Consider the following 27846-nt stretch of genomic DNA (forward strand, 5'->3'; position numbering starts at 1 on the left):
GCCAAGTCTGTGATGGGGCGCGGTCACCGCCCAGGGTTCCCACGAACGCCAAGGCGGCCACGTCCTGCTCCCCCTGGTGAAGAAGCTGCCCCGGGCTTGTCGTCCTAGGGCCTCCAGACATGTCTGAGGTGAAGAGCCGGAAGAAGTCGGGGCCCAAGGGAGCCCCTGCTGCGGAGCCCGGGAAGCGGAGCGAGGGCGGGAAGACCCCCGTAGCCCGGGGCGGCGGAGGCGGGGGCTGGGCAGACCCCCGAACGTGCCTGAGCCTGCTGTCGCTGGGGACGTGCCTGGGCCTGGCCTGGTAAGTGGACGCGAGGCTGCCGGGGCCGGCCTCCTGTGGGCCCCCTGCTGTTTGGGCTCCCACCCGGCTCAGCATCCCGCCGGAGGTGATCCAACCCCCCAGACCTGGGCCTTCTGTGCCTCCGTCTTGATCCCAAAGGAAGGAAACAGCCCAGCCTTGTTTTTCCCTTTCGCGCGTTTCTTGTATCTCATTTTCCCCCGTGCTGGTAGCATGCCCCTATCGCTCAGAGGGAGTTGAGGCTAAGGTTTGGGAACGAGCCATTTGTTAAGAGCTGCAGATTCGGCCACGCTTTCTGAAGCTCCCCGGTACACGTCAGATGCGTTCACGTTGTTATAAACCGTTACTTCCTGTCCGCTGTGCCCCATTCCGTGACACATCTGCCCCACCCTACTCACCCCATAAATACCTAATGGAAATATTTGCAACCTTAAAACAGATCGTTATGTTGGGAGACTGAGGCAGGTGGATCACTTGAGGTCAGGAGTTCGAGACTAGCCTGGCCAACATGGTGAGACCCCATCTCTACCAAAAATACGAATAATCAGCCGGGCGTGGTTGCGGGCGCCTGTAGTCCCAGTTCCTCCGGAGGCTGAGGCAGGAGAATCACTTGAACCCCGGAGGCGGAGGTTGCTGTGAGCCAAGATCGCACCACTGCACTCCAGACTGGGCGACCAAGCGAGACTCCGTCTCAAAAAAAAAAAAGAAAAGAAAAAATAAAAACTAGATCATTATGACCCCAAAGGAGCAAACGTTATAGTAGCAGAGCTTGGAGGAGTGCTCATATTTTGATCACCGTGCATGCATTATGAATTTAAGGTCTTTTATTAAGTAAGTTACAGATTGAATATGGTAAAGCTACAAAAACATAGCACTTGTGTTCACTTAAAGCTAAACAGTTGCAGTTTTAAAATCAGGTAAATGGCGATATATTGGTGTCATTAGGAAAAAGGAATATTAGAAATAACCTTAAAACCAACTTGTAAAAAAAAAAAAAAGAAAAAAACCAACTTGTGAGTTTTATTTTCCCAGTCTTTTTTTTTCTGGGGGGAAGAGGGAATAGCCCATTTCATTTTAATAAGATTGGCACCTTAATAGAATTTTTCTCCATTTTTCATTCATGTGTAAAGTTATTTAGTAAGACTGTTGTTAATTTTCCAGAGTGATAGAATTTTAGAAGAGACCCTGGACATCTAGACATTTTTTATGCTATTACATATGGAATTATACTTTACTGGTGACTCATCCCAAATAGTGTATTTTTCAGAGTTAAAAGATTTGTTACGGCTGGGCGCGGTGGCTCACACCTGCAATCCCAGCACTTTGGGAGGCCGAGGTGGGCAGATCACGAGGTCAGGAGTTCAAGACCAGCCTGGCCAACATGGTGAAACCCTGTGTCTACAAAAAATACAAAAATTAGCCAGGCATGGTGGCACACACCTGCAATCCCAGCTATTCAGGAGGCTGAGGCAGGAGAATCACTCGAACTGGGGAGGTGGAGGTTGCAGTGAGCTGGGATTGTGCCATTGCACTCCAGCCTGGGCAACACAGCAAGACTCCATCTCAAAAAACAAACAAACAAACAAAATTTTGTCACAATAAAGTGATTAAATGCCCTCTTCAAAAACAATAGAATTGTCAACCCGCTGGCAGTGGCTCATGCCTATAATCCCAGCACTTTGGGAGGCCAAGGTGGGTGGATCACCTGAGATCAGGAGTTTGAGACCAGCCTGGCCAACATAGCAAAACCCCGCATCTACTAAAAATACAAAAAAGCCGGGCATGATGGCACGCTCCTGTAATCCCAGCTATTTGGGAGGCTGAGGCAGGAGAATCACTTGAACCCAGGAGGCGGAGGTTGCAGTGAGCCGAAATCGTGCCACTGCACTCCACACTGCAGGATGGAGCGAAATTCCTTCTCAAAAAAAAAACAGATAGCATTGTTTATTTTACTAATACGGAATATGTTAATTTTGATCTGAAAGGAATAAATGTACTGAATTTACTGTTTTAAATAAACGGCTCTTATGCCTTAAAATGCTTGACCTTCTTTAAGTAAATTAAAAAAAAAAAAAAAACCTTTTTGGGCCAGATGCAGTGGCTTGCACCTGTAATCCTAGCACTTTGGGAGGCCGAGGCAGGCGAATCACTTGGGGTCAGGAATTTGAGACCAGCCTGTCCAACATGGTGAAACCCTATCTCTACCAAAAATACAAAAATTAGCTGGGCCTGGTGGTGCACACCTGTAATCCCAGCTACTCAGAGGTTGAGGCAGGAGAATCACTTGAACCTGGGAGGTGGAGGTTGCAGTGAGCCAAGATCTGCCACTGCACTCCAGCCTGGGTAACAGAGCGAGACTTTGCCTAAATAAGTAAGTAACCTTTTTTGTTTTGGGAAAGTTAGTTACTATCCTGGGATAAGCTTTAATAGAAAACTAAACTTTATGGGAGTAAAATTTCCCTCACATCAGGAATTTGCTGTTAGTGATTCCTGTATTACATTGTAATGAATGTATTACATTCATTAGGAAGATTTAATTTGAACTATTTTTGCAAAATGATAACACAACGCTATATCAAAAATAATTTTGGGGGCCAGACACAGTGGTTCATGCCTATAATCCCAACACTTTGGGAAACTGAGGCAAGAGAATTGCTTGAGGCCAGGAGTTTGAAACCAGCCTGGGAAACAGTGAGACCGTGTCTACGAAAAATTTTTGAATATTAGCCAAGTGTGGTGGCATTCGCCTGTAGTCCCAAGTACTTGGGAGGCTGAGGTGAGAAGATAGCTTGAGTCTGGGAAGTCAAGGCTGCAGTAACCCATGATTATACCACTGTGCTCCAGCCTAAGAGAGCAAGACCCTGTCTCTCTAAAATGTATATATTATATGTATTTTTTATGGGCAGATTCTATAATTATTATTTAAATAGTTGCCTCTTAGTTGCTCTTGTGAAATCTTTTGCTGCAAAAAATGAAGCAAATGTACTTTGGTTGCTGTTTATCGCAAAATATTTATTCATAGTAAATTTTGAAATAAAAATATATCCCCATAAGACATTTGTAAACATTTTCCAAATAAAAAGCAAGTATTTGGCTTCTTAAAATACTTAAAAGCTCACTAGAATTTTGACAAAGCCATTGAGATCTTTACCACTAAAACACATAATTCAGCATCTAAAAGTCAGTCCATCAAATCTTTATTAAATGCATTCCTTACTGACACGGCCCTGGTGGTTAAAATACAAGTGCATATGTGTGCCTGTCTGTGTACTCTTAAATACTGCTTACTCTCACTCTTCATCTGATTAAGTTGGAGGGAAAAAATCTGAACCCTTCCACTGCCCAAGAAGGATTTCAAGGAATCACACTATATCATTGTCTTCAGACCATTTCCTATGTGGAAAGAAAAGAGAAATAATACATAAGAAACTTAAAAGTGTGTTGCTTTAATATCTTCTCTCTGCTAAATAAAGGCCTGATAGGCCAGGTGCGGTGGCTCCCACCTGTAATCCCAGCACTTTGGGAGGCCGAGGTGGGCAGATCTCTTGAGCTCAGGAGTTCAAGACCAGCCTGGGCAACATGGTAAAACCCTGTCTCTACAAAAAATACAAAAAATTAGCCAGGCATGGTGGCGCATGCCTGTAGTCCCAGCTACTTGGGGGGCTGAGGTTGGAGGATCGCTTGAGCCCCGGAATTTGAGGTTACAGTGAGCTTTGATTGCACCACTGCACTCAGCCTGGGTGACAAAGTGAGACCCTGCAAAAAAAAAAAAAAAAAAAGGCCTGATATATCCTATGTCATCTTGACAATAAACACTGGAGATAAGTTGCCCAAACCTATATATATGGCTTGAGTGTCAGTTTGCATACCTCTTTTCTAAACTCTTATGGAAATTTTTCAGGTAAGAGAATTGAGGTAATTCTACTTTCAGAAAGTTAAAAAGTTGTTAAATTACTAAACAAGACACAAAACCTGTCACGCATGCTTATTTCATTACATAGAAATTTAATCAGCTGGGAATTCCATTGTGAAAATTTTGTTTCTTATGGAAATTTCAATAGATTTTTTATTTGCTTTTTTGTTTTGTTTTGTTTTGAGAGATGGAGTTTTGCTCTTGTTGCCCAGGCTGGAGTGCAGTGGCGCAATCTCAGCTCACCGCAACCTCCACCTCCCAGGTTCAAGCAATTCTCCTGCCTCAGCCTCCCGAGTAGCTGGGATTACAGGTGTGCGCCACCACGCCCAGCTAATTTTGTATTTTTAGTAGAGACAGGGTTTCTCCATTGGTCAAGCTGGTCTCGAACTCCCAACCTCAGGTGATCCATGCACCTCAGCCTCCCAAAGTGCTGGGATTACAGGTGTGAGCCACCGTGCCTAGCCTAAATTGCTTTTATAAAAAATTTTTATATTATCTGTTATAATTATGTACCAAAAGTCAAAAGCTCTTTAAGCAAGTTGTATAACTCTGGTTTTTTTTAATTATCCAATATAATTTTGTCTATAAATCATACTGTAAAACTTTGGCTAACTCCATTTCCAACTTTTTTCTTTGTGTTAGTAGAGTTTTATCTAAAAGACAAGGGTATAATTTAAATGCCCTGCTTCTTAAAAATGGAATATGGTCAAGGTTTTCTTGAAAACTAGGTATTGTGCTAAAACTGAGGCTATAGATGGTATGAAACATAGGGCTAAATAGGTACTGACCCTAATAGTGGCCCTGGAACTTCTTTCCTTGCAGAAGGTCCATAACAGCTTCCTTTGGTTATTTGCCTCTTTTTCATTATTAAGCTGAAATAGAGCCAGAGGAAATCCTGAATTTCTAAGTCCTCAGTCAGCTGTCTGCCACCATTTAACATTACTAAAGGAGCTATTTAGAGGCAACACACACCATTAATTACCACCATGCACTGTAGGAAAATGTAAACCATTCATTATCACAGGACCCTAGATAGATCTGTATGAGGTCTCTATAGACTGCAATGGCTTATGAAGGAGTCAGGAAGATTCTTTTTGTAAGGCCTACACTAAAAGTAGCCTGGGTCCCTTTCTCCTATTATCTCACTCTTCCACAAGGCCATATGATATATGATATGATAGAAGAGGCCCAAAAACAAGAGTTATTTTTATTTAGTGATTTACAAGTGGTCTAATCCATGTATTCCATCCTTCATTTGCCATAAACACAACCCAGTTTATACTTAGTTTTCAAAGGGGGGACAGGCCTGGGGCTTCTATCAAGTGCAAGTGGTCGGGAACCCTGCTTCCCTTATACAATCATAGGCATGTAGGAAGGATGGAAGAGTAGTTGCACAAAGTAGTCCAAAAGAAAGGTAGCTGGTCTTGTTGGCAGGCACCTGTAATCCCAGCTAGCTGGGAGGCTGAGGCAGAAGAATCACTTGAACCTGGGAGGCGGAAGTTGCAGTGAGCCGAGATCACACCACTGCACTTCAGCCTGGCAACAGAGTGAGACTCCATCTCCAAAAAGAGAAAAAAAAGGGGCCACGGTACTTAAAGGAAATAGCTGATGTGCTATGGCTCTATTGTTCCAGGAGCTTTTATAAATAGCAATAACTATTTAATGTGTACAATAACTCGGCCGGGCATGGTGGCTCACACTTATAATCCCAGCACTTTAGGAGGCCAAGGCGAGAGGATCGCTTGAGCCTGCAGTGAATTATGATTGTGTCACTGTAGACCTCTTCCTCTTCAGCTGCCTCAGAAAACAAACAAACAAAAAAACATAGCCAGATCTCCTCTCTACAAATTTTTTTTTTTTTATTTAGCCAGTGGTGGTAATGTACCTGTGGTCCTAGCTACTTGAGAGGCTGAGGTGGGAGAATCACTTGAGCCCAGGAGTTCAAGGCTGCAGTAAGCTATGATCAGGCTACTGTACTCCAGCCTGGATAACAGAATGAGACCTTGTCGAAAAAACTACAACCCTATAAAGTATTGGCTGGGTCCTCTGGCTCACACCTATAATCCCAACAGTTTGGGAGGCCAAGGCAGGAGGATCTCTTGAGCCCAGGAGTTCAAGACAAGACTGGGCAACATAGGAAGACCCCCATCTCCATAAAAAATTAAAAAATTAGCCAGGCATTATGGCACATGCCTGTGTTCCCAGCTGCTCAGGAGGCTGAGGGGGTAGGATGGATTGGGCCTGGGAGGCTGCAGTGAGCCATGATCACACCACTGCACTCCAGCCTGGGAAATAGAGTGAGATCGTCTTTAAAAAATAAAATTAAAATAAGGTATTATCCCCACTTCACAGATGAGGAAACATCAAAGTTATTTAACTTGCCCAAAGTGGTTATACAGCTTAGTAAATGGCAGAGCTAAGGCAGTCCAGTCACCCACCTAATCAGTATGATTCGTTGCTTTCCTTTGATATTAATCCCCAACAAAAGACCAAGATCCTAGAAATAGAAATCCCCCAAGTCCAGAATTACTTACAGTTCTTTTCTTCCTTCTACTTGAAGGTATACCCTTTAGCAGACCCTAATTGCTTGTTTTTTACCCTCATCTAAATGGGAAGACTGGGAACTGCTCTTATTAGAATATGCCCCTGACTCATAAAAAGGAAATGAAGCACTTTACACCCTAACATGGATGCCAGTTTGAAAGCTTAGTTTTTCAGACCTGAAGCAGCTTTCTCAGCATATTTTCTTGACTTCTAGAAAATCAGTCACCTAGGCTGGGTGCGGTGGCTCACACCTGTAATCACTTGAACCTGGGAGGTGGAGGTTGCAGTTAGCCAAGATCATGCCACTGCACTCCAGCTTAGGCAGCAGGGCGAGACCCTGTCTCAAAAAAAAAAAAAAAAAAGAAAAAGAAAAAAGCCGGGCGCGGTGGCTCACGCCTGTAATCCCAGCACTTTGGGAGGCTGAGGGGAGGATCACTTGAGGCCAGGAATTCAAGACCACCTTGGGGCTGGGCACAGTGGCTCACACCTGTAATCCTAGCACTATGGGAGGCCAAGGCGGGCAGATCACTGGTCAGGAGTTCGAAACCAGCCTGGCCAACATGGTGAAACCCCATCTCTACTAAAAATATAAAAAAATTAGTGGGGCGTGGTGGCAGGCACACTTAATCCCAGCTACTTGGGAGGCTGAGGAGGAGAATCACTTGAACCCAGGAGGCAAAGGTTGCAGTGAACCGAGATCGTGCCATTGCGCTCCAGCCTGGGCGACGAGCGAAACTCCGTCTAAAAAAAAAAAAAAAAAGTACCAGGTGCGGTGGCTCACGCCTGTAATCCCAGCACTTTGGGAGGCCAAGGCAGGTGGATCACAAGCTCAGGAGATCGAGACCATCCTGGCTAACACAGTGAAACCCTGTCTCTACTAAAAATACAAAAAATTAGCCAGGTGTGGTGGCGGGCGCCTGTAGTCGTAGCTACTTGGGAGGCTGAGGCAGAAGAATGGTGTGAACCCAGGAGGCAGAGCTTGCAGTGAGCCGAGATTGCACCACTGCACTCCAGCCTGGGTGACAGAGCGAGACTCCATCTCAAAAAAAAAAAAAAAAAAAAAGGCTAAAGACCACCTTGGGCAACATAGCGAAATGGACAGTCCTAGCTATTTGGGAGGTTGAAGTAAGAGGATCACTTGAGCCCAGGAGTTCAAGGCTGCAGTGAGCTATGATTGTGACCCTGCATTCCAGCCTGGGTGACAGAGCGAGACCCTGTGTGGAAAAAAAAAAAAAAAAAAACTACAGCTACCCATACCAGAATTTATGTTGTTCTTAACAGAATTGGGTATAATTCTCCTTTGAAATTCGGATTTAAATGGATATGAATTGGAGAATAGTGATTTTTCTTTTCTTTTCCAGGTTTGTATTTCAGCAGTCGGAAAAATTTGCAAAGGTGGAAAACCAATTCCAGTTACTGAAACTAGAAACCAATGAATTCCAACAACTTCAAAGTAAAATCAGTTTAATTTCAGAAAAGGTAATCATTAATTGGCTTATCTGGGACAGTTTTCCCATTTTACTACCCCACTATCATTTCTCTATCCCAGCTCAGAACTTCTTTCTTCCTGCCTTTTAGACCATTACTATTTTAACTCTCACTGATCTTCCTACCTCTTGACATTCTCCCTCTGAGCCATTTTGACTCAGATTGCATTTTGAAGGGCGAGGATTTTTTAATATGATAATTTCTAGTATTGAAAAAGACCAATTTGTTCATATTAGCATGATGTTAATTTTCTACTTAAGTGTCAGTTATCTAGAGCATTGAAAATATGGTTGATCATGTCTACAGCCATACAACCCTGAACGCGCTTGATCTCATCTGAAAATATGGTTGATCTTTGAACATAAAATTAGAATATGAATAGCACTTATTGGGAAAAGATCCATCCATTTTTTCCCTTACTTTTTGCTTTTTAAGGATATATGTACATGCATTTAAGAATGGCTAGCCTAGGCTGGGAGTAGTGGCTCATGCCTTTAATCCCAGCACTGTGGGAGGCTGAGGCAGGCAAATCACTTGAGGTCGGGAGTTAGGAGACCAGCCTGGTCAACATGTGAAACCCCATCTCTACTAAAAATACAAAAATTAGCTGGGCGTGGTGCACACGCCTGTAATCCCAGCTACTCGGGGGGCTGAGACAGGAGAATCTCTTGAACCTGGGAGGTGGAGGTTGTAGTGAGCCGAGATCGTGCCACTGCACTGTAGCCTGGGCTACAGAGTGAGGATCCGTCTCAAAAAAAAAAAAAAAAGAACGGCTAGCCTAAAAGTATTTGTCCTGTAGCCGAATAAGAATTCCAGTGAAAATTAAAATAATACCATGTCTATATTGTGTTTCTTCAAGTTGCTGATTTCTACCAGATGCATTATTACTGTGATTCTTAGAAATGTGAGACAAATAAACATTTTTGTAACTCCCACACCTCTCAGGAAAAAGTCAAAGTCAGCTGTGATCAATAAGGCATCATGTGGGCCTTTTCTGGGTACCAGGGACCAAGCTATCATTGGGAAATATGGCTTTTTGTTCATTTATTCATTCACTAAACCTTTGCTCATGTCACAAGGTAAGCAAGGACCTATGCTTGGCACCAGGGTGGGTAGGGATGTTATAAAAATAGAGATGAAATGGAGCATCTAAGTCCCTGCAGCCCCATGCACAGGATAAGCATATAATCCTCCAGAAGAGAAAAGCCATGGAGGAAAATTAAGTATCCCTCACACATGCCAGGGGATTCCATGGATGGTGAGTGTAATGGATTTGGGGAAGGAGCTGCAAAGGAGTTGGTATTTTCATATAGGGCTCAAATTGGAATCTGAGCCAGGCGTAGTGGCTCATGCCTGTAATCCCAGCACTTTGGGAGGCCAAGGCAGGCGGATCACCTTGAGGTCAGGAGTTCAAGACCAGATTGGCCAACATGGCAAAACCCTGTCTCTACTAAAAATACAAAAATATTAGCTGGGCATGGTGGTTCATGCCTGTAATCCTAGCTACTTGGGAGGCTGATGCATAAGAATTGCTTGAACCCGGGAGGCAGAGGTTTCAGTGAGCTGAGATCACACCATTGCACTCCAGCCTGGGGCAACAGAGTGAGACTCTGTCCCAAAAAAAAAAAAAAAAATGGAATCTGGTTGTAGCTGTTGGGGGAACTCTAACTAACATACCATTAGAAGAAATCCTACAGGCAAGAAACTTCATATATATATATATATATTTTATATTTTTGAGATGGGGTCTCTCCCTGTCATCCCAGCTCTTCACTCTGTCATCCAGGCTGGAGTGCAGTGTTGGAATAACAGCTCAACCTCCCGGGCCCAAGCACTCCTCCCAACTCAGCCTCCCAAGTAACTGGGACTAACAGGCATGCCACTGCACCCAGCTAATTTTTTTTTTCTTTAATTTTTTGGAGAGACGGGGTTTTGCTACATTGGCCAGGCTGGTATCAAATTCCTGGCCTCAAATGACCTTTCTGCCTCTGCCTCCCAAAGAATTGATATTACAAGTGTGAGCCACTGTGCCTTGCCAAACTTCACATATTTAATTAAAAGCTATTGAAGGCCGGACACGGTGGCTCACACCTGTAATCCCAGCACACTGGGAGGATCAGGTGAGATATACAGTAATTAAGTGAGAAATAATAAGATTTTTATAAAGATCAGATGAGATATACAGTAAGTCCTCAACATCTTCAATAGGTTCCTGATCGTCAATAGGTTCCTGGAAACTACGATTTTAAGTGAAGTGTGTAATGAAACCAATTTTTTTCTCACCTACGTTGTAATGAAAGGACATCGAAACAACGTTGTTGGAGGAGCTGCCCTGAATAGTTCCACTTAAAGTCAGTTTCCAAGAACCTACCAATGACGTTAAGTGAGGACTTACTTTATATACAAATTTTTTGAAAACAATCAAGCACTAATAAAGTACTAGCTCTTTTATTTTTATTTTTATTTTTTTTTGAAACGGAGTTTCGCTCTTGTTGCCCAGGCTGGAGTGCAGTGGCGAGATCTGGCTCACTGCAACCTCCGCCTCCTGGGTTCAAGCAATTCTCCTGCCTCGGCCTCCCAAGTAGCTGGGATTACAGGCGTGTGCCACGATACCCAGCTAATTTTTTGTATCTTTAGTAGACATGGGGTTTCACTGTGTTAGCCAGGATGGTCTCAATCTCCCGACCTCAGGTGGTCCGCCCGCCTCAGCCTCCCAAAGTGCTGGGATTACAGGTGTGAGCCACTGCACCTGGCCCTACTAGCTCTTTCTTTAAGAAAAAATGAGACCCGGTGTGGTGGCTCATGCCTGTAATCTCAGCACTTTGGGAAGCTAAGTTGGGAGCATCACTTGAGCCTGGCAGTTTGAGACCAGCCCAGGCAACATGGTGAGACCCCAACTCTACAAAAAAAATTTTTTTTAGTAAATAAAAATGAAAAACAATTAGAATATGTTGGCAGCCCATAAATGCTAGCTACTGTGGCATACTAGTCACTAAATATTTGCAGATTAAATCTGTAACATCTTGCACTTACTTGGGGTGTACTGCTTTCAGATTACAGTGAGGCTCTGATGAACCTCCTAAACAGGACATTACCTTAGGTGAGGATAAGCTTGCCTCTTCAAAATACTGCTAATAAAACAACTAAACCTAACCATGTTAATGGTATTTCTCATAATTGATTTTAAAAGGAACGTGTATTATGGCTGTATGTGTATATTTAAAAGAGGTTTTTATTTCTTTGAATTTTTTTGTTTGTTTGTTTTCTTTGTGTGTGCGTGTGTGTGTGTGTGTGCGTGCGCGTGTGTATGTGTTTGAGACAGGGTCTTGCTCGGTCACCAAGGATGGAATGCAGTGGCATGATCATAGCTCACTGCAACCCTGAACTCCTGGGCTCAAGGAATCCTCCCACCTCTGCCTCTCAAGTAGCTGGGACTACAGGCACACACCACCATGCCCAACTAATTTTTTTTTTTTGGTAGAGACAGGGTCTTGCTTTGTGCCCAGGCTGGTCTCAAACTCCTAGGCTCAAGCAGTCCTTCTGCCTTGGCATCCCAGCATGTTGGGATTAAGGTGTAAGCCACCATGCCCAACCCTTAAAATACATTTTAAACAACATTTCAGAGTGGTGTTAGTCATTCTTGTTGCATACTCTTTAGGTCTTGATTGGGGTGGACCTAGAAGGCTTAGGGTCATTCTTTCTAAGCATCAACAAACATATTCTTTGTACTCTGAGATGTAGGGATTACACAAAGGCATAAGACATGGTCTCTTCTCCTATGAAATTTAGAAGCTTTCACATCTTCACCCTGCTAATTCATCAATCAGTCTGTTAATGATTCCAATTTTGGAGTCACTTCCAGGCCTTTCCACATTGCCCTCCTAACTTTTTATCTCTCCTCAAAGCATCCATTGCCCCCCGTGCTAATTCTTTTGTGACACTACTTATAATCTACTGTGATTTTTTTGGTTGCTAGTTTATCTCCTTTACTCCTTTTTAGAGCATACACTGCATCTGTTATCTCCATTTCTCTAGTACCTGGTAATGGAACTACCTCACACAGGGTACTCAGTAGATCTTGTTGGGACTCTAGAATATATGATGTGGAAGATCTAAACACTGTCTCCCAATCAAATTGTGAAATCAAGGACTATGCTGTATTTGTCTCCACTGTCTCACACAAGGCTGGCACAGAGTGAACCCTCAAAATTTTTGAATTGTATGTGCTAAGTGGCAAATATATGGCAAATACATATGTAATAGGTGCTACAGGAATTCAGGTTGTCAGGGCTAGGGCTGTGGAAGAAATGCTGCACCGAGGAGCTGAGATCCCGTCTGAGCCTTGAAGTAAGGACAACGTAACTAAATAAAGAGGAGAGGAGGATAGCACAGGGAGAGGTTAGAGAATTTGAGACTTGATCCTAGAAGTATTAGGAAACATCAAAGGTTTTGTAACAGTGTACCATGATAGGCATACCAGTTTTTAAAAGCTTACTCTAGTAGTAGTGTGTAGGCTAATTTAGAGAGCAAGCAACTGGAAGCGGATATTAGATATTACTTTTTCTAAAATACTTTCCTTCATCACCGAAGTCTAGGCTGGGTCTCCACCTGAGTGCTTCCATAGCTCTTCACCTGTCATAGTGCATATACACTTGTCTTTCTCGTCAATTAAACAAAGCTGCTTAAGGGCATTATTTTGTATCTTGTTCAGTATTATGTCTTCAGCGTAATGCTGCAAGCACATGATAAATTAATGATTATTTCTAGGCCTTCCCGTAGTCTCTAAAGCTGTTATCTAAGTGTAGACTAAAAAAGGTCTATGACTTGGCCTTCTATATTCCAGATACAGATTAGGAGGTGCCAGAGGCTTAGCATAACTTACAAATACTTAAAACACTTTACCATTCAATTTGACTTGTCTCACTAAACTGTTTTTTAATTCATTTTTGCCTTTTTATCTGTAAGACCTGATTCTAGTACTTTCTCTGCAAGAGATCGGTCAAAAATTTTTTTTTGGGCGGAAACCCTTACAGAATTATAGGATTTAGGGAAGATATCAAATTTTATACAAAGTTTCAGTTTCTAAAAAGCAAAAAAACCATAAAAATGACATCGAGGGCCGGGCGCGATGGCTCACGCCTGTAATCCCAGCACTTTGGGAGGCTGAGGTGGGCGGATCACGAGGCCAGGGGATCAAGACCATCCTCGCTAACACGGGGAAACCCTGTCTCTACTAAAAATACAAAAAATTAGCTAGGTGTGGTGGCGGGCGCCTGTAGTCCCAGCTACTCGGGAGGCTGAGGGAAGAGAATGGCTTGAACCTGGGAGGCGGAGCTTGCAGTGAGCCAAGATCGCGCCACTGCACTCCAGCCTGGGCGACAGAGCGAGACTCCGTCTCAAAAAAAAAAAAAAAAAAGACATCGAAGTTACTTACCATTAGAATTAAAAAGAGGAAATTGCATCTATTTCAGGCCCTTTAACATTACTTTTCTCTTGAATATGCTTCCATAGAAATGCTGCAATATCTAGGATTATGTGTTCAGGTGTATTTTTTTTTTTTTTTTAACATAGTGCTGGCCAGGCGCGGCAGCTCTCGCCTGTAATTCTAGTACTTTGGGAGGCCGAGGCAGACGGATCACTAGAGGTCAACAGTTCAAGACCAGCCTGGCCAACATGGTGAAACCCCATCTCTACGAAAAATACAAAAATTAGCTAGGCATGGTGGCGCATACCTGTAATCCCAGCTACTCAGGAAGCTGAGGCAAGAGAATACCTTGAACCTGGGAGGCAGAGGTTGCAGTGAGCGGAGATTGCTCCACTGCACTCCAGCCTGGGTGACAGGGCGAGATTCTGTCTCAAAAAATAAATAAATAAATAAAACAATGCAGGATTAACGTATTTGTGAAAACTATTAACATAATAAATATCTTCGTCAGTCTGATTCCGATATACTTGGATATTTTAGACATCTTCAGAATTTTAACGTGGCACGTGTTATGCTCCTGATTGTTAAAGTGTGTTTCTCTAATATGAAAATTATTAAGTAGCCTTGGGAATTGTTTTGTGTTATAAATGCAGCTTGAGTACACTGAAAGCATCCTGCAGGAAACTACATCATCCATGTCTTTGATGACCCAGTTTGAGCAGGAAGTATCCAGCCTCCAAGATATCATGCGTGACATTCAAAATAATGAAGAGGTGCTCACTCAAAGGATGCAAAGCCTTAATGAGAAATTTCAGAATATCACGGATTTCTGGAAGAGAAGCCTAGAAGAAATGAACGTTAATACAGACATTTTCAAATCAGAAGCAAAACATATACATTCTCAAGTAACTGTCCAAATTAACTCGGCTGAGCAGGAAATAAAATTGCTCACTGAACGGCTAAAAGATTTGGAAGATAGCACACTAAGAAATATTAGAACAGTAAAAAGACAAGAAGAAGAAGATCTCCTGCGAGTAGAGGAGCAGCTAGGCTCTGATACAAAGGCAGTTGAAAAGTTAGAAGAGGAACAGCATGCCCTCTTTGCCAGAGACGAAGATCTGACTAATAAACTTTCCGACTACGAACCCAAAGTTGAAGAATGCAAGACGCATTTGCCAACAATTGAAAGTGCTGTTCACTCTGTTCTCAGAGTCTCTCAGGATCTGATAGGAACAGAAAAGAAAATGGAAGACTTGACTATGCAGATGTTTAATATGGAAGATGATATGCTGAAAGCAGTGTCTGAAATAATGGAGATGCAGAAAACCCTTGAAGGAATTCAGTATGATAATAGCATATTAAAGATGCAAAATGAACTGGATGTTCTAAAAGAAAAAGTTCATGATTTTATAGCATACTCAAGTACAGGAGAAAAGGGAACTTTAAAAGAATATAATATGGAAAATAAAGGAATTGGTGGTGATTTTTAAATTCATGACATTTATCTGATGAACCATATCATTATACATAAATTGATTAGTCCATTGATTTTGAGTTACATTGATATGCCTCATCTTATCCGACATTACTGGAAAATAAATGAGATTCCACACAAATGGATTATCCACATAATCAGAGCTTATCTTTTTAAGCACTAAAACTTATTTCATTGTAATCATTTGAAATAGAAATAGTTCTTTAAAAATATTTCTCTACTTTTATAACAATATACTTAATATTTTTAATGTTTTTTAAAGCATTAATGGACATCATTATTAATTTCACCTATTATATTGGACCCACATATATTGATGTCTCCAGGGGCTAATGAAGAGTATTTACCACTTCACTAAATGATCCCAATTTGCCATTTTTCAAACCTATGTCTCATACCTTTTCTGTCACCTGATTTTACTGTCAGGTTGGTTGGTAATGTGCCTGCCTCAGCCAGTTCTTCACTTTCTTATGTAATTCACTGCAGGTTAAGAATCCAGACAACCAAGTTCATGAGAATTTTGTGTAAAATAAAAGATAGCATGCCTGAGGGAGAGCCTGGTGCCTTTGCTATGAATTAATATGCACTTTCTGAAAACTATAAAGCCTGGGAAACATTTTAGTTTTTGTTAAGGTTCTAAACTGTGTTACAGATACTTGTAAGACTTTTAAAATCAGAGTAAGTATGTTCTTACATAAGGCCTTTCTTAGGAATTATGTGTATATAAATCTTTGAAATATCTTTATATACCTGGTTTTAGGTTCCAACTGTGTTAGACATGAGTTTGCTAGATCCATGATCTCTAGATGGTTTACTTAAATAGGCTGGGTGTGGTGGCTCAACGCCTGTAATCCCAGCACTTTGGGAGGCCGAGGCAGGCAGATCACGAAGTCAGGAGATCAAGACCATCCTGGCTAACATGGTGAAACCCCATCTCTACTAAAAAATACAAAAAAGTAGCCAGGCGTGGAGGTGGGTGCCTATAGTCCCAGCTACTCAGGAGGCTGAGGCAGGAGAATGGTGTGAACCCGGGAGGCGGAGCTTGCAGTGAGCCGAGATCGCACCACTGCACTCCAGCCTGAGTGACAAAGCGAGACTCTGTCTCAATAAATAAATAAATAAAAATAAGCCTGTGGCCTGTTTTGAGGGAAAAGTAACATAACTCTGATAATTAATTATGATAATAACTGTGATAGTTAAAAGTGTGTCATTTTAAAGATTTCCCAAACCACACCACTAAATTTGTTTTATGAATTGATTTTATTTTATTTGAAATTATATAATGTAGTCAACTGCATATGGAAGTTTGTTCTTGTTTCTTTGTCAATAACCTTACCAGTTTTATAATGCAGTTTTCAATGGAATTAAACACAAAGAACTTGAAAGCAGTCAGTTACAAAACGGTAGTTGTGGTCAAGTAGTTTTAATATGTAAATTTGCAAGCTTTTGGAGAACCCCCAAATTCATTCTCCACTGGAGTTAGGAGGGCCTGTGGTAGACAGCATGAATCATAAAAATAAGCCTGGAGAGTTTGTTATTAAGGGGCATAGCGTTAATTTTTGCAGACTTAAAATTATACTTCTTGACTTCTGAATGTCTCTTATTTGCGTGCGCTGACAAAATTCTATTTGTTTACTTTTAATGCTAATAAAATAGATTATAAAGTAAGCTGGAACCTTGTTGTTTTAACCTCCATCCTGTCAAGGCAAATGTGATCTCTTATACTCTTTACGTTTAAATATTTTTTTCTCACCGATCACCACATTTAATATGAGGTTATTATGAACTTATATATACCATGGTAATGGTTACTGAAAGTAAATGGAAACAAGGTGGCTACTGTGCTCTATAATGACACAAGGGAAAGAAAAAAAAACTGCACTTCTACAAGTATAACATGAGAAAACTATTAAAGTATATATGCGTTTGTATGTATGTATAGATATCTAGATATAGATATATCCTATATTTATAAAGAGGTTTTCCTATTAAGAAATTGTTATTAGAGAGATTTAGATGTACTTAATTTGTCTTTCTCTGTTTCTTCCATTCATTTATTTAACACAGATGCTTAAAATTTCAAAAACTTTCCTGTGTATCAAATATTAAATTACATTGTTAGTCTTTTCTTTAGGGAAAATTACCAATATCCTAAAACACATTTTTGTATCTTTGTAACTGATAATAAATTTTATATCAATGAATTTCTTATAAAGTGGCCAGGCACAGTGCCTCATACTTGTAATCCGAATACTTTGGGAGGCTGAGGCCGAATGGCTTAAGCCCAGGAGTTTGAGACAGCCTGGGTAACATAGTGAGACCTCGTCCCTACAAAAAAAAAAAAAAAATGTGTAAGGAGTGAGGCCAGGTACAATGGCTCACTCCTATAATTCCAACACTCTGGGAAGCTGAGGTGGGAGGATCGCTTGAGCTCAGGAGTTCAAGACCAGCCTGGATAACATGGTGAGACCTCATGTCTACTAAAAGTCAAAAAAAAGCGCATCCCTGTGGTCCTAGCGACGCAGGAGGCTGAGCCCGGGTGTTCAAGGTTGCACTGAACTGCACCACTGCATTCCCAGCCTGTCTCAGCCTGGGTGACAGAGCAAGACCCTATCTCAAAAGCGTAAGAGTACTGGATCAGCTGGGCGCAATGGCTCACCCTGTAATCCCAGCACTTTGGGAGGCCGAGGTGGGCGGATCACCTGAGGTCCGGAGTTCAAGACCAGCCTGGCCAATATGGTGAAACCGTGGCTCTACTAAAAATACAAAAATTAGCCAGGCATGGTAGCAGGCACCTGTAATCGCAGCTACTCGGGAGGCTGAGTCAGGAGAATCGCTTGAACCCGGGAGGCAGAGGTTGCAGTGAGCCAAAATCATGCCATTGCACTACAGCCTGGCAACAGAGTGAGACTCCATCTCAAAAAAAAAAAAAGTACTGGATCAATTTTTTTTAATGTTAACAGGAATAACAGCTTCCCAGAGTGTTGGAATTATAGGAGTGAGCCATTGTACCTGGCCTCACTCCTTACACATTTTTTTTTTTTTTTTGTAGGGACGAGGTCTCACTATGTTACCCAGGCTGTCTCAAACTCCTGAGCTTAAGCCATTCGGCCTCAGCCTCCCAAAGTATTCGGATTACAATATAAGCACCTAATTATTTTTAAACTTTTGAATATATAATTTTTAAATGTAATATTGCCTTAAATTTTGCTTAATGATCGGAAACTATTGACTAAGTATACTTGTATATTTTATAACCAAAAATCTTGATTTATTAGCCTGTATGGCTTCATAGAAAAACCCATAAGATGCAAAATTAATAGTAGTATTTTTCTTCTCAACCTAATTGCAGACCTTTGTATGAATCTGTAACATTGTTCAAATTTTGATATGATGCCATTACACAATAATGATGCTGAAAATTTACCAAACTCAATAAGAAAAAAAAAAACCATCCTTTGTAGACTTACCCCATATTTGCACAGTTGACAAAAGCTCTACACATTTTCCTAGCACCTGCTCATTTCAATTTATAAGCTATTAATTAATTAATTTTGGGACAGGGTCTCAGTCTGTCACCCAGGCTGGAGTGTAGTGGTGTGATCACAGCTCACTGCAGCTTCAACCTCCTGGGCCCAAGGGATCCTCCCATCTCAGCTCCTCCGATTGCTGGGACTACAGGTGCACACCGCCATGCCCAGCTAATTTTATTTTTTTTGTAGAAACAGTCTCATTATGTTGCCCAGGCTGGTCTCAAACTCCTGGGCTGAAGCAGTTCTCCCATCTCGACTTCCCAAAGTGCTGGGATTAGAGGTGTAAGCCACCATACCCAGCCTATAAACTATTAATTTAATACAAATCAAAATATGCCACCCCAGCTTTACACAGCAGGGGAGGAGAGAACTAACACTTCAGCACCTGTTAAAATGACATACCCACACATATGTCAAGCATTTCTAGGAGATGTACATTCATCATCATCATTCTTTTTTTTTTTTTTTTTTTTTTTTTTTTTTAAGACAGAGTCTTACTCTGTCCCCAGGCTGGAGTGCAGTGGTGTGATCTCAGCTCACTGCAACCTCCACCTCCCAGGTTCAAGCGATTCTCCTGCCTCAGCCTCCCAAGTAGCTGAGACTACAGGCATGAGCCACCATGCCCAGCTAATTTTTGTATTTTTAGTAGAGATGGGGTTTCTCCATGTTGGCCAGGATGGTCTCGAACATTTGACCTCGTGATCCGTCTGCCTTGGCCTCCCAAAGTGCTGGGATTACAGACATGAGCCACTGTGTCCAGCCTTCATTATTGTCATCATAATAGCTCTATATATTGACTACCTACCTTATGCCAGTCATTATCACTAATCCTTACTACACCTTTGCTAGCTATTAGACCCATTTTACAAACAAGGAAATGGAGACTTAGGAACACTGGGAACCTTGCAGTCCCGCTGTAGACCTAGGTCTGTTCAATTCCAGAGGCCAAGGACATCTCACTACACCGTGGAGCCTGCTACTGTTCAACTAGGGGAGAAAAATCACAACAAATCTGCTGTTAGTAGAACTATCTCGATAACTCAAAAAGCAGTAATTGAGTCAAATGTGTTCTCTACCATGTTGCCATTAAACCAGACTCAGTCCCTCAAAAGCTGTAGCTGTGCTCTAAAATTGTTTGGCCCTTGAGCATAAGAAGGAATCAATAAATGAATAAATGTTGGAGAAGAGGAGAAAGCAGTGCTGAGTCCTAGGCTGTACTCCTCTAATCTATTAATAGGTTTTGCCGCTGCATATTCTGGGCACTTTATTTTAAGGCTTAGGTTTGTTTTGTTTTGTTTTGTTTTGTTTTGTTTTGTTTTGTTTTTTGAGACAAAGTCTTGCTGTGTCGCCCAGGCTGGAGTGCAGTGGCATAATCTTGGTTCACTACAACCTCCGCCTTCTGGGTTTAAGCAATTCTCTTGCCTCAGCCTCCCAAGTACCTGGGATTACAGGTGCCTGTCACCACACCCGGCTCATTTTTTGTATTTTTAGTAGAGACGGGGTTTCACCATGTTGGCCAGGCTGATCTCGAACTCCGGACCTCAGGTGATCCGCCCACCTCGGCCTCCCAAAGTGCTGGGATTACAGGCATAAGCCACCACACCCGGCCACTAGGGCTTAGTTTTAAATAGTAAAAGGAGATAATTATATCAATAATCCCTAAGATGCCTTCTGGCTTTAAGTGGTTTTATATACTTATTTACCCTTTTTTTAATATAAAAAAAAGTAGAGATGAGGGTCTCTCTATGTTGCCCAGGCTGGTCTCAAACTCCTGACCTCAATGGATCCTCCATCCTTGGCCTCCCAAAGTGCTGGGATAACAGGTGTGAGCCACTGCGCCTGATCTAAATGGTTTTAAATTATACAGATCAATAAAACTTCCAGGTCCTTTAATAGAATTCAAAGATCCTAGCTGGGCTCAGTGGCCCACGCCTGTAATTTCCGCACTTTGGGAGGCTGAGGTGGGTGGATCACGAGGTCAGGAGATCGAGACCATCCTGGCCAACATGGTGAAACCTTTGTCTCTACTAAAAATACAAAATTAGCTGGGCATGGTGGTGAGTGCCTGTAATCCCAGCTACTTGGGAGGCTGAGGCAGGAGAATCTCTTGAACCCAGGAGGCAGAGGTTGCCGTGAGCTGAGAAGGCGCTGCTGCACTCCAGCCTGGGCAACAGAGCAAGACTCTGTCTCAAAAAAAAAAAATCCTTTAGCAAGTTTTTAGAAAGCAGATTGGACCTAGAAATCATATTCTTGAACCATGTTGCTGTGCTTGTAGATCCAGGCAATGTTTAACATTACAGGACAGCAGCTAGCCTCATACCTTGAATATATGATAGGAATTTAATAAATATTCTGGCCGGGGGCAGAGGCTCATGCCTGTAATCCCAGCACTTTGGGAGTCTGAGGTGGGCGGACTACTTGAGGTCAGGAGTTTGCAACATGGTGAAATCCTGTCTCTACTAAAAAAAAAAAAAAAAATAGAAAACTTAGCCTGGTGTGGTGGTGCATGCCTATAATCCCAGCTACTTGGGAGGCTGAGGCCGGAGAATCGCTTGAACTCGGACAGCAGAGGTTGCAGTGAGCAGAGATTGCACCACTGCACTCCAGCCTGGGCAATAGAGTGAGACTCCATCAAATAAATAAATAAATAAATAAATAATAAATAATAATAATCAAATCACTGATGTACTTTTTTTTTTTTTTTTTTTTTTCGGAGAAAGGGTCTGGTTCTGTCGCCCAGACTGGAGTGCAGTGGCATGATCTCAGCTCACTGCAACTTCTGCCATCCTCCCAGCTCAGCCCAGCTATTTTTGTAGAGATGGAGTTTCACCATGTTGCCCAGGCTGGTCTTGAACTCCTGAGCTCAAGTGATCCATCCACCCCACCTCACAAAGTGCTGGGATTACAGGCGTGAGCCACCATCCCCAGCCTTCAATGATATGCTGTTTTCAGCTACTGATAGACTCAACTCTTCTATCCATCCTAGGCAAATAGGTTAACCAAGCCCGAAGTAATTTTTAAAATAATTTAATACAACAATCTCTAGACTATTACCACACTGTACTGAGCTTCTATTTTCGTAAAGATCAATAGAAGTTCACAACAGATTGCTATTATAAACAACCAAGTGAAACAAAGAGGTTTACTAACAGCTTCTTCCTAATAATCTGATTCTTCTAAAAATAAGCTAAGCTCATTCATCAACATCTTAATTGTTTAATTGCTATTAAGCTACTTTTACCAGAGTAGATACATTAATAAATGATAACCTGGTAATGAAATAGATGAAAGTAGCCGTCTAGTCCTTTCTCCCTTGGGAGATTGTTTCATCAAATACACTATATTGCAAAATTTCCTCCTTAAAAATAAAATGTGATTTTGCAATCACTTCTTGGTTTCCTTCCTATTTGTGGCTACTGCTTAATGTCATACCCACAGGAACATTTTCGCAAGCTCACTTCTCTACCAAAAAACACATTTTGGGCCACCTTATTCACCAATAATTAATTTCAGCATAAAGCGATTGAGGAGAAAAATCCTCAAGTGTATTTTGAAATTAAACATTTATGATGGGGCGAAGTGGGGGAGTTACTACTTAGAATTATTTTGTCCTACCGTCCCATTTCTGTACTTCATTATAATTATTTTGCAACTATATGGCTCTGCTTTTTAAAGCTGCCCTCAAAATAATATTCTGAGCATAATTCATTTTTATTTGTGTTAAGTAAAACTAAATGTATGATAACCAAAATAATCTCAAAAGGTTGGCATTAGCCAAGTAATCCAAATACAATTTAAGAAAGATAATTCAAGCTAGGTGTGGTGTCTTACGCCTGTAATCCCAGCACTTTGGGAGGATCACTTGAGCCAGGAGTTCAAGACCAGCCTGGGCAGCATAGTGAGACCCCCCATCTCAAATTTTTTTTTTTTGAGACGGAGTCACCCTGTCACCAAGGCTGGAGTGCAGTGGCGCAATCTTGGCTCACTGCAAGCTCCGCCTCCTGGGTTCACACCATTCTTCTGCCTCAGCCTCCCGAGTAGCTGAGACTACAGGCGCCCACCACTACGCCCAGCTAATTTTTTGTATTTTTAGTAGAGACGGGGTTTCACTGCATTAGCCAGGGTGGTCTTGATCTCCTGACCTCGTTCTCCGCCCACCTTGGCCTCCCAAAGTGCTGGGATTACAGGCGTGAGCCACCACACCTGGCCTCAATTTTTTTTTTTAAGAAAGATAATAAGAAAACATTGAAGAAATACACAATTATTTTAGAAAAAAAGATATCTTTAGATTAAACTGCATATTTAATTTTGTAAAAATGTTTTACAGTCTGATTGTTTTTATAACTTTTAATTTCAATTTTTTTGTTTTAGAGATGGGGGTCTTGCTATGTGCCAGGCTGGAGCACAGTTGGTATTCATAGGCGCAATCATAGCACACTACAGCGTCAAACTCCTGGACTCAAGCTTTTTTATTTCTTCTTTTCTGAGTTTTAAGTAATACATTTATCGACATTGTGTGTCCCAAACTAAACTACAAACTCCCTAAAAGCAGAGATTGTTCTTGATCATACTAGCACATACTGTAGTACAGTATATGTGGTCAAATCAAACTAGTTTTGGTTATTAATAGAAAGTTATAATTTCCCACTTTACAACATAGTACTTTCCTAGAAAACAAGCTGAAAGTTAAATGTGCAGAAGTCAAATGATTGACTTACACATTATAAATGGGATTCTTTTTCCAGAGTAATTACTGTATATCTGTCTATGGGCATATGCATTAGCAATGTATTTCTAGCCATTTTACATTTGTTTCTTAATTTATTTTTCTTCATAATTGAGCACACAGTCCATAGGCTAATCTTCTGGTTGAAGCTAAATAGTCTTACCTGATTTCCATCTTTGTTTCAATTGTCCAACTTTATCCAACTTTGTATTGTTTATGAGATCTACCCATCTTATCACTATGTAATTTTCCCTTCTTCATTTTATTAACTGATGGCACATTGCAATAAAATGTCAAATATTTAAAGTTCAATAAAATACTCAACTCCCCAACACTGCTATATAGGCACGTACATGTGCGTGCACAGACACAGGACCATCACCACAAACAACAACAAAAATAACAACTCAAAATGTTGCCAGACACTGGGGTGGCTCAAAATGTTTATCAGTTAATGTGTCCAAGTTAAATCAAGATAACAATTTAAGAGCTTTCAGTTCATAATGTATAGTGGGGAAGAAGGATGGCATTGAAACATACAAAAGTTGAAAAACAGCTGCATTTGGAATCAGAATTTTAGAAGCTTGGAAATTATTTTCTTTTACTTATCTGTCTTCTCTACTAAACTAAGTTGAGGCCACAATTCGAGTTATACTCATCTTTATGTTCCTCATATTTTGCATGCCTAACAACCTACTAGGAACTTGAGAATTAGTTGAATTATTCAAGGTCTCATGGATAGTTAGATAGGCCAGAAAACTGTTCATAAAAGTTACAGGCCAATAAAGCATAGACATATAGTCTTGGACATTGGTCCCTTCATTCTAGCATTTGCTATAACTTGTTTGTAGTTGCCTTAGACCCCGAATAGCCAAAGCAATCTTGAGCAAAAAGAACAAAGCTGGAGACATCACACTACCTGATCTCAAAATATACTACAAAGCTGTAGTAATCCAAACAGCATGAACTAGCATTTAAAAAAAACATAGACTAATGGAACAGAATAGAGAGCCCAGAAATACTTCTACAAGTGTATGTTCAAATGATTCTCATCCAAGTTGCCAAGAACACACAATGAGGAAAGGACATCTCTTTAATAAATGCTGTTGAGAAAACTGGATATCCTATGCAGAAGAATGAAACTGGACCCTTATGTCAAACCATATACAAAAACCAATTCAAAATGAATTAAAGACTTAAATGTAACACCAGAAATTGAAAACTACTGGAAGAAAACGTGAGGAAAAAGCTTCTTGACATTAGTCTTGGCAAAGATTTTTTTGAATAGAACCCAAAAAGAACACGCAACAAAAGCAAAAATAGATAAATATGATTGTGTCAAACTAAAAAGCTTCTGTACAGAAAAGGAAATAGTCAACAGAGTGAAGAGACAACCTATACAATGGGAGAAAGTACTCATGAACCATAAATCTGAGAATGGCTTAATATCCAAAATATATAAGGAACTCAACTCAATAGCAAAAAAAACCCGATTGAACAATGGGCTATGGACATGAATAGACATTTCTGAAAAGAAGACACAGTAATGGCCAACAGGTATATGGAAAAAATGCTCAACATCACTAATTATCAGGGAAATGAAAAATTAAAACCACAGTGAGATATCAACTCACACCTGTTAGATATTTATTATCAAAAAGACAAAAGATAACAAGTGTTGGTGAGAATGTGGAGAAAAGGGAACCATTGTACACTGCAGGTGGGAATGTATAGCCATTATGGAAAACAGTGTGGAGGTTCCTCAAAAAAAAAAAACTAAGAATAATCATATGATCCAGCAATACCACTTCTGGATATATATCCAAAAGAAATGAATCAGTATGTCACGGAGTTATCTGCACTCCCATATTCATTGCAGCATTAGTCCCAATAGCCAAGATATGTAGAATCAACCTAAGTGTCAATCAACAGATGAATGGATAAATAACACACACGCACACACACACAATGCTGTTCTGCCTTTAAAAAGAAGGAAATCCTGTTATTTGTGACTACATGGATGAACCTAAAGGATATTATGCTAAGTGGAATGAACCAGGCACAGAAAGACAAACACTGCATGATCCAATTACATGTGGAATCTAAAAAAGTCAGACTCATAGAAGTACAGAGTAGAATGGTGGTTAGGAGGGATTGGAGGGGACAGGGTAGGGCAATAGAGAGATGTTGATTAAAGAATACAAAGTTTCAGTTAAACAGGATGAATAAGTTCTGGAGATCTATTGTATAGTATGATGACTATAAATAATATTAATATATACTTGAAAATTGCTAAAAGGCCGGGCGCGATGGCTCACGCCATATAATCTTAGCACTTTGGGAGGCCGAGGCGGGCGAATCACTTGAGATTAGGAGTTTCAGACCAGCCTAGCCAACATGGTGAAACCCTGTCACTACTAAACAAAAATTAGCCAGGTGTGGTGGTGCACAACTGTGGTACCATCTACTCTGGAGACTGAGGCAGGAGAATCACTTGAAACCAGGAGGTAGAGGTTGCAGTGAGCAGAGATGGGGCCATTGCATTCCAGCCTGGGTACAGAGTGAGTGAGACTTCCATCTCCACAAAAAAGAGAGAATTTCTAGGAGACTAGATCTTAAATATTCTTACTACAAAAAAAATACATGAGGTGATATGTTCATTAGCTTGATTTAATCATTTGCAATATGTGTGTAGATATGTATATCAAAACATTACATTGTACACAATAAATATATACAATTTTAATTTGTCAATTATACCTTAATAAAGCTGAAATAAAAAAGAACTTATGTTGCCTTATCTCACCCAGCAAAGCTCAATTAGAAGAAACTTCCTTTTCCCTTCTCCAGCAACTGAAAAACCACATCACTGTCTCATGTAGCTCATTTTATTACTGTACAGAAGACCAATTGTGAAAATATTATAATGTAAAAAATGTAATTTCCAGTGACATTTCATGAAATTTTCATAATGTTTCCTTCTTATTCATTAGTAATTCACTTACATTGCTCTAAATTCTCTTACTTTTGAAGTAGTCTTTTACCATATGCTTTCCAGAAGAACAGTAAAATGTAGTTAAAAAATAACATAAGGCAGGGCGTGGTGGCTCACGCCTGTAATCCCAGGCATGGATTTAGGAGGCCGAGTTGGGCAGATAACCAGAGGTCAGGAGTTCAAGACCAGCCTGTCCAACATAGTGAAGACCCGTCTCTACTAAAAATACAAAAAAAAGTTAGCTGAGGTGGGGGCGGGTGCCTGTAATCCCAGCTACTTGGGAGGCTGAGTCAGGAGAATCACTTGAACCCAGGAGGTGGAGGTTGCAGTGAGCCGAGATCGTGCCACTGCACTCCATCCTGGGTAACAGAACAAGCCTCTGTCTCAAAAAAAAATTAAAATTAAAAAGAAATATAAAATTTAAGATGAATTTTAAATGTTAAGCTTCTAATAAATTTAATCATTGTGATATTATATTTTCTTACAGTGGCAGAAATCTGAAGCTATCATGGAACAATTGAAGTCTTTTCAAATAATTGCTCATCTAAAGCATCTACAGGAAGAAATTAATGAGGTAAAAACTTGGTCCAATAGGATAACTGAAAAACAGGATATACTGAAAAACAATCTGACAACGCTTTCTCAAGACATTACAAAAGTAGACCAAAGTACAACTTCCATGGCAAAAGATGTTGGTCTCAAGATTACAAGTGTAAAAACAGATATACGACGGATTTCAGGTTTAGTAACTGATGTAATATCATTGACAGATTCTGTGCAAGAATTAGAAAATAAAATAGAAAAAGTAGAAAGAAATACAGTAAAAAACATAGGTGATCTTCTTTCAAGTAGTATTGATCGAACAGCAATGCTCCGAAAGACAGCATCTGAAAATTCACAAAGAATTAACTCTGTTAAGAAGACACTAACTGAACTAAAGAGTGACTTCGACAAACATACAGATAGATTTCTAAGCTTAGAAAGTGACAGAGCCAAAGTTCTGAAGACAGTGACTTTTGCAAATGATCTAAAACCAAAGGTGTATAATCTAAAGAAGGACTTTTCCCGTTTAGAACCATTAGTAAATGATTTAACACTACGCATTGGGAGATTGGTTACCGACTTACTACAAAGAGAGAAAGAAATTGCTTTCTTAAATGAAAAAATATCTAATTTAACAATAGTCCAAGCTGAGATTAAGGATATTAAAGATGAAATAGCACAATTTCAGATATGAATTAGTTTGACATTATTGAGATTAGACTAAGGTGATTTTTTTAATGGGACCTCTCATGAGAAGACTGGTAAATCAGAAGTAATGATATTTTGGAGTAAAAGTCATTTTATATTTAATCCTATTTTGTACAGTAAAAATAAAACTTTTAAACAGGTTGATTTTCCAAAATAAATATGCTAAAACCTATTTTTGCAA

General features: G+C 40.7%; 1 protein-coding gene across 2 annotated transcripts; it reads left to right on the top strand.

Annotated features, from left to right (window-relative positions):
- The first annotated feature begins 9 nt into the window (after positions 1-9).
- Positions 10-27837, top strand: IKBIP (IKBKB interacting protein). Of its 2 annotated transcripts, none has more exons than XM_012500036.2 (3): positions 10-298; positions 8114-8231; positions 26902-27837. In XM_012500036.2, exons 1-3 carry the CDS (start codon positions 120-122, stop codon positions 27649-27651), a joined length of 1047 nt encoding a protein of 348 aa, XP_012355490.2. In that variant the 5' UTR covers positions 10-119; the 3' UTR covers positions 27652-27837. The 2 variants fall into 2 exon arrangements, with proteins under 2 accessions (XP_012355490.2, XP_003259752.2); XM_003259704.4 differs by lacking the exon at positions 26902-27837 and adding an exon at positions 14319-16828.
- Positions 27838-27846: the final 9 nt, after the last annotated feature.

The sequence above is a fragment of the Nomascus leucogenys genome, chromosome 10 (assembly GCF_006542625.1).
Source record: "Nomascus leucogenys isolate Asia chromosome 10, Asia_NLE_v1, whole genome shotgun sequence".
Taxonomy (NCBI): domain Eukaryota; kingdom Metazoa; phylum Chordata; class Mammalia; order Primates; family Hylobatidae; genus Nomascus; species Nomascus leucogenys.